The 8,162-nt window shown below is 34.5% G+C and overlaps 1 protein-coding gene across 1 annotated transcript in view; it reads left to right on the top strand.

The window, feature by feature from the left end:
* The window catches only part of Sgpp1 (sphingosine-1-phosphate phosphatase 1), a 28,889-nt gene extending 21,463 nt beyond the window's left edge, over positions 1-7,426 (top strand). Inside the window, exons 3-4 of the mRNA XM_015490034.2 lie at positions 2,220-2,309; positions 5,970-7,426. Of these exons, the coding sequence (XP_015345520.2) occupies positions 2,220-2,309; positions 5,970-6,521 (642 nt within the window). The 3' untranslated portion in view covers positions 6,522-7,426. The remainder of the gene's footprint in view (positions 1-2,219; positions 2,310-5,969) is intronic.
* The last annotated feature ends 736 nt before the right edge of the window (positions 7,427-8,162 follow it).

The following is an 8,162-nucleotide window of genomic DNA, read 5'->3' as shown; positions in this document are numbered from 1 at the left end:
GCCCAGCTTATTGGCCAAAACTGGTCACATGCCCTTAATCTAACTGCCAAATGAACCTGAAACGTAGAGCATGAAAAATATTCATGATTATTACTGATTCTTTAACACCTGTTCTCTTTTTTTTTTCTCTATACCATTCATCATATTTTACATGTAATTCATATTATAATTTGCATATTTATGTGTTTGCTATTTGATGTTTTCCTCATCAGGAAGAGAAATTTGTTCTCTCACTGCCTACAATTTCTTGCATATAGAAAAGCCTTTGCTCATCTGTTCCTGCTGTTTGTAATCTTCTCCATCTTTTTAGCACTGTACTTCATTCCTTTCTCTGATGAAATCCTACCCATCTTTTAATCTTACTTAATCTAGGAGACTTTGTTGACATCTCTAAGATAAATTAACCACTTGTCCCCCAAGGGTACCTCTGAATTTTTAGTATACTTCTGTCAGTACTTACCTCATTATATGGTTAAATGTCTGTTTGCCCAAGTAAACCAAGTTCCTCATGCATGGGGCACAGTGGGCAGTAGGGAATGCATAGGGAGCCTGTAAAAGAAACTAAGGATCTGAGCAAGAGAAATATAAATAGGGATGTAGAAGAGATGACAGCAAGGAATATTTAGAAGGTAGTACTTGGTAAGGCTAGATTAGTCAAGCTTAGTTATTGGTTGAGTAGAAGGATAAGAAAAGAAGTAAGGATAATTCATGTTTCTTATTTAGAATATTATAGAGCAAGTTTGTGTGAGTGATAGGCTGATGAGTTTGTTTTGAGGTGGTGGGTTTAACTCCATAGGGACTTTGAGATGAAGATACATACAGGAATTGGAAATTGGTCCTTAAACTCAGGGAAATGGATAGGTCTTCAGCATGCCCAGTACTAGTTAAAAAATAAGAAGGGCTGGGATTGTGGCTCAGTGGTAGAGCGCTCACTTGGCATGTGTGAGGCACTGGGTTTGATCCTCAGCACCACATAAAAATAAAATAAAGGTATTGTGTTCATCTACAACTAAAATAAATGTTTAAAATAAATAAGCACACCTGTAATCCCACCGACCCAGAAGGCTGAGGCACAAGGATTTCAAGTTCAAAGCCAGCCTTAGCAACTTATTGAGATCCTGTCTCAAAATAAAATATAGAAAGGGCTGGGGTCATAGCTCAGTGAATAAGTGCCCCTGGGTTCAACTCCCAGTACCTCCCCTGTCAAAACAAAACCCCTTATTTGCACTAATGTTTAAGGAATAAAAAGAGGAAGATATACTCTTGGATCAGAAACAAAAAAGCGAACTAGAGAGTGTGAAGCCAGGGCTCTCAAGGGTATTGAGAGTTTCAAGAAAAAATGGAGGGCCATGTAAAATGTAGTAGAGAAGTCAAATAGAATAAATGTTACTAAATATTTACTACTCTCAAAATCTTCTTTCAACTCCAGTTCTCCAACCATCTTGGCTTCAGTTTGGCTTTCAAATTTTGAGAAATTTGAGGTATAAACTGCCCTGACTGTGCTTTCTCCTCTTCCTTTACAAACTTAGCATCATACCCATCCATTATTTCCTCCTTCCCTCTAATCTCAGGACATTCAAAGTCAGTTCTTCCATTGGTGCCATTGATACCAAGAGTTGCCTTTACTTTCTGTTTATGCTTTTTTCTTTTGGGAGGTTTCTGCTCCCATTATCTCACTGCAAATTTTTTCAGTATTAGCATTTGAAATTTTAGTGGAGGGCACAGAAGTGGAAAGCTAATTACTAAGTGTTAAATATTGAATATGAGGAGGGGAAATGTCAATGCAAATTAGAAATAGTGATCACTGATGGAAATTAGGAAGACAATTCTTGGTCCTCCTCCCCAGGGAAGTGAGGACATTGACATGGACCAGATTGAGGTGCTGTTCCAGCAACTCTTAATTTTGGAACCATATTAAAATATGTCTTCTATCTGTCCCCCTCCTGTAGCATGCCAGTGATCAAATCTGTACTTCAGAAGCAAAAATGAGCCAGTTCCCAGAAAGAATAATGTAGAAACATGAAAATTCAGTCATTTGTTCATCGTTGGAAAAGTATTTCTTTAGTGTGTGACATGTGCTATGCCCTGAATTAGGTGCTGGGAGTGCAATGGGGAGTAAAAACAGTTCTCGATAACCCTGGAGTTAGTACAGTGATTTGGTTTTTATTTCTTGTTTGTATCTAACTTAATCTAACCAGTTTCACTTCTTTCCCTTATAGTATCCTCCTATATATGGACTGATTCTTATTCCCTGCTGGTGTTCTCTAGTTTGCCTAAGTAGAATTTACATGGGAATGCACTCCATTCTGGTAAGGAAAACATTGTTTTTAATGCTTTATTTTTTCTGACATTGATGAAAATTTTTATAATTTTAATCATTTGCAAGTTTATATGAAACCTAAAAGAAAATAGTTATTTTAAGTCTTATAACTGTTTTACAGAGTACCAGTATGATGACTTGTGAATTATGAATGTAGTAATCATGTTTCATAGAACCGGTGTCTCAGTTTTATATTCCTGTAGAATCTCTTTGGTGCCTCTCCTGTCACTGAACTGAAACCAGGTACTCTGTCCAGAAACCAGGGAGAGTACTAAGTATTAGTCAAGACTTAGTGACTGGTGGCTACGTCTTTACATATGAAACTCTAAACTTCTTCATTTTCCTATCAGTATTTTTAAGACTCACATCAGATATTTTATTTTGAGACTGTATTTACATTTCAAAAACAGCAACATGGGGAGGGGGCTGCTCTGTTTACAGCCACACCTACTCACTTCCTATCCCTCTCTATCCTATTGACATCCCCTTAGTCCTGACCTGCATTATATATTGACCAGACTATCTCAGCAATTTCTTAATTAGTAGCCCTGCTTCCAGTTTGACTGCTCCATCTAGTATTCAGTCTCCTGATTAGTAAATTTTCCCACAGATGTGATGCCGTGCGGAATTACATTTACTTAAATGCAGAGTGTTTCTTACCTCTATGATATTAGGAATACCTTTGCTTGGAATGCCCTTTTCACTGTCTTGGCCTGGCTAGCTGTCCTATTCTCATTACCTTCCCCATCTTCCCTTTCTTAAGACTGGTTAGGTGACCCTTCTTTTCCATTTACCCTTAATTGGGATGTCTTTTTTTCTTGTCTGTCATCTGCAGTGAACTGTAAGCTCCTTGAGAACAGAACTGTATATTTTACCCTCAGCATCTCATGTGGCATCTTTTTTTTCCTCACATGGTGTCTCTGAAGGCACCCTAAGAATGTGGATAAAGGATAGAAGAAAAGACATAATATGACAAAATATGAACTATTTCATGGAATTCTAAGTTTTCAAGTGGGTTGTATCATTTTTTTCTTGTCCTTTTTATTGTCTTGTAAAATTGAACATATTTTATGATTCAGATAATCTATTCCTAAGCATATACTCTAGAGAAACAGTTACAGATCTGTGCCAGGGAGCATCACAAAAAAGAGCATAGGAGTAATGTTTATAATACTCCTGGTTGGTTTAAAAATAGATGCCAACTAAGGAAGCATTCAAGTTCAGCCGGGACCAGTTAATTAATCCAAAATCTGAAAACAATCTGAATAGGAAAATGGATGAACTGTATAATCACACAGCAAAATATTATAGAGTTGTGAATGTGGTTGATCTACAATTATATATAATGAATGAATCTAAAAACCTTAAGTGTAAAAAACAAGTCAAAAGGGACCACAAGGGCCAGGCATGGTAGTGCCTGCCTATAATCCCAGCAGTTTGGGGGGTTGAGACAAGAGGATCAGAATTCAAAGCCAACCTTAGCAACTTAGTGAAGCCTTAAGCAACTCAGATAGACCCTGTCTCTAAATAAAATATAAAAAGTGGCTGGAGATGTGGCTCGGTGGTTAAGTGCCCCTGGGCTCAATCTCTGGTACCAAAAAAAGGGCCCGGGGGCTACATGCTACATGGTAATATTTTTACAAAGCTCAGGAAGAAGCAAAACTAGATAATTTTTTGCTTCAAGATATGTGGTAAAACAGTTAATTCAGCCAAAATCCAGACTTGGAAATTGCCTCTGGGGAGGATACAGTGATAGAATTAGGAGGCAGTGCACCAATAGATCTGACAGTACTGGGAATATTATAGTTCTTTTGTTGGGCAGTAATTTCATAGATAGTAATTTTGTAATTTCATATACACCTTATGTATCTTTTTTTTTCTTTTTTTTTTTTTTTTTTTTTTTTTTTTTGCAGTACTAGGGATTGAATCCGGGGTGTTCTACCACTGAGCTCTATTTCCAGTCCTTTTTATTTTTTATTTTGAGACAGGGCCTTGTTAAGTTGCTCAGGCTGGTTTCAAATTTACATTTCTCCTGCATGAGTCTCCTAAATCACTGGGATTATAGGTGTTTATTTCTGTACCTGGCTTATACCCTACATTAATTTTTTTCCCAGTAAGAATTTTAAGACAAAACATTTGACAGATAGTCTGTTGCTCAACTATATTGAATGCTGTTGAGAAGTGACCATTGTAGCTGGGTACAGTGGTGCATGCCAGTAATCCCAGTGATTTGGAAGGCTGAAGCAAGAGGATTGCAAAGTTTGAGGCCAGCCTGGGCAATTTAGCAAGGCCCTGTCTCAAAATAAAACATAAAAAGAGCTGGGAATGTAACTCTGGTAGAGGACTCCTGGAGTCTGTCCTAGTTGAGGAGTGACCATTGTTTTTAGTGTCATGAAGATTGCTAGTATCCATGAAAAGTGGTGGTTTCATTGAAGGAGTGAGTCTAGAAAAATATAGGAAGTGAGGACATGGACATAGGGACTGTTAACTCTTTTGACAAGATTTTCAGTGATACAGAGTAGATCTGAGGATTTGGTTTCAAGGTAAAAATTATGGAACATGTTTGAATGTTTTCAAGAATAATTCAGAAAAGTTACTTTAAATACTAGCTTTATTTTTTTGCAGTAAATTATCTTCTATTAATTCTTTTGTTTCTTTCCCATATTCAATGTATGAATATGGGAAAGAAATTAAATTTAAATTAAATCTAATTTTAAAATATTTTACTAAATCCATTGACATACCTTCTCTTCATGTAGATATGAATTTTATTTTTATTTTTTGTCGTACTAGGGATTGAACCCAAGGTCTCTTGCATGCCAGGCAAGCATTCTATCTCTGGGCCACATCTCCAGCCTTGGCTCCCTGTCACTTTTTGAAATAAAATCTAAACTCTTTCCCTAACTACAAGAGTTCTACATGATTGGACTTCAACGTATCTCTTTGATTTTGTATCATATTCCTCTCCCTTTGATATTTGAGGCATGCTGGATTTCTGTCAGTTCCCTTGAACTCTCCACTTATCTGCCTCAAGGCCTGTGCTTTTGCACTTGGTATTCCCTCTGCCTGGAGAATCTTTTCCACTAGTACTGTAAAGAAAGGTAGGGCTAGTTCTGTCTAAAATCTAGTCTTTGCTTAGGTGTGACTTCCTCAGACAGGCTTCCCTCCCACTCTCATAGAGCCCTTCCCATCCTGTTTTACTTTCTACACAACGTTTGTAACTATCTGTCACTATAATATTTATCTGTTTTCTTACTTAAACACAGTTATCCTCAGTCTTTTCCACTAAAATGTAAGCTGTATGACAGCAAGTGACTGTTTCTTTGAATAATAAACATACTTTCCTTTCAGAAACAAAACTGTACAATGTAAGCACAGTTTATTGTTCAGAATCTGGATATAAATTTGCATATAGTGTATATGTTCTTAATTTATAAAAGGGTAAAACTATGAAAATAATCTTTTATTATTACCAGCAGATTTTTTTTATCATTACAACCCAACCATTTTTAGTTTGTAAAGTTTACTTTGAGAATTGTAAAATTTATATCTATTCAACTTTTAAAATGTGAAATATATACTATTTTTTAAATGCCAAAAATAGTATTATATTAAACAACTATACTAAACAACTTTTATCTTTTCCCAGGACATTATTGCTGGATTCCTATATACCATTTTAATCTTAGCTGTCTTCTATCCGTTTGTGGACCTGATTGACAACTTCAACCAAACTCACAAATATGCTCCACTAATCATCATCGGTCTTCATTTAGCTTTAGGGATCTTTTCTTTCACTCTTGATACCTGGAGCACATCCCGTGGAGACACAGCTGAGATTCTAGGAAGTGGTGCTGGAATTGCATGTGGATCCCATGTTGCTTATAGTGTGGGTCTACTATTAGATCCTTCTTTAGAGATACTACCTTTCACTAGGCCTCCCATTACTGTGACTCTGTTTGGAAAAGCCATATTGCGGATCCTTATAGGAATGATATTTGTACTAATAGTCAGAGATATAATGAAAAAGATCACCATTCCTTTAGCCTGTAAAATCTTCAACATACCATGTGATGATATTCGAAAAGCAAGACAGCACATGGAAGTTGAACTTCCTTATCGATATATTACCTATGGAATGGTTGGTTTCTCTATCACATTTTTGGTTCCCTACATATTTTTCTTTATTGGTATCTCTTGATGGGGAAATACTGTTTGTGATAAGAAAGGAAGTTATCAGTTACTGATACCTAAAAATATACTCTAAGTAAAAGATCAGAGTTAGGCTTTTGCAAGAATTTAACTTAAATAATTATTTAAGTAAATTCTTAAGAGTCAGTGCTTTTTATCATTGCACATCCAGATATTGTTTTAGGTGAGCTGAACTATTTCTATACTGAGAAAATGATTAAGTATCTATTTAGAATGTTCATGTAATGTTTGGAGAGTTTTGTGCTATTATGGATTCAAGTTATATATAATATATATTAAGGTACATAATATACAATTATATATCTAATATATGTTATATATAAAATAATATACCTAAGGTTTTTTTTAAACTGTGGGGTGTATTATTAAATCAATAATAATATGCAAACAGTTGTGCCTGTGTATTTGGAATTAATACAGGTATGTTATTAACAAATATATTTAACATTTATTTACTATGGGAGCCATTTCCTAATTGAATTGCATAATTAATAGACCAGAATTCATATGCTACCACATATTAATTTACTGCCTCTTTTTACACTGCCATCACCTTTCATGTTACCCGTGATGTTGAACATGGGAGACATTTTTAATGGACCAAATTATCAGAAAAATTAGTTTTTAGATTTTTTTTTTTTAAAGTTCTGTACACTGTGTTGAATGTACTTTTTTTTGCAGCTGTTTTGTACATCAGTTTAATAATTCAGGTACTGAATTTTATTGCTTGCTAATTGTGCCTTTCTGTTGCTGAATTAAGAAATGTCATGTATACTGTGATATAAAAGACTAATTCTATCTTAATTACATATAATCAGGCAAATATTTTAAAAATATATGTCAAACTAACAGGGATTGAACTAAACCACCCTTAATCCTTTAGACCTTTATTTAGAAAGAAATGTGGAATGGGCTAAAATTTCTCACTAATTTATTGGAAAGCTAAAAGGATAAATATTTTCCATTTTTGTAGGTATTTTTCTGTGTATTGTAAGTTATAGGAACAAGATATATTTTTTTGCACATTGTCTTGATTGTTTATACTGCAGGTAGATATTTCCAATGAATGGAAATGTAGTTGAAATTTATAGATGGGACGGTGCAAATGCTTCATATGTAAAAACATTTTTCTAAATTTGGAAAGGATTGGATTGCCCACTGTTAACTTTTAATACTCACTTATTAGCTACTTAAGATAAATTATAAAATCTAAAAATAATAAGTATCAATCATTTAGATCCTATTATTTTTCCCACTTTTTATTGTTTTCACAGTGGAAAATTTGGGTATAGTATGCAACTATTTTTTTTTTGTCTGTGCCTTTATATTTTCAAGTGTGATTGTAATTAGATTAACATAATTTTATTTGTTGTAAGATATTCATAAAGAAGAGAATTAACTTTCCATATAGATGAACATCAGGTATGGGATTACTGATTTTAGTGCAATATCTATGATTATCCTGAAATATCAATTCAGATGTATCTATTTTGCATAGCATAACTATTTGAGCTCATATTTTTATAATTCTGATTGAGAATTTAGGGACATGGTAATTTTTACCGAAACTGAATCTGATAATTTTAAATAAAGCAACTAAATTTGGGCTCTTTACCTATTAAAAAGAAAC

The sequence above is a fragment of the Marmota marmota genome, unplaced genomic scaffold, assembly GCF_001458135.2.
Source record: "Marmota marmota marmota unplaced genomic scaffold, marMar, whole genome shotgun sequence".
NCBI lineage: Eukaryota > Metazoa > Chordata > Mammalia > Rodentia > Sciuridae > Marmota > Marmota marmota.
The sequence above is the reverse complement of the archived record's forward strand: the minus strand, read 5'-3'. Positions and strand labels throughout refer to the sequence as shown.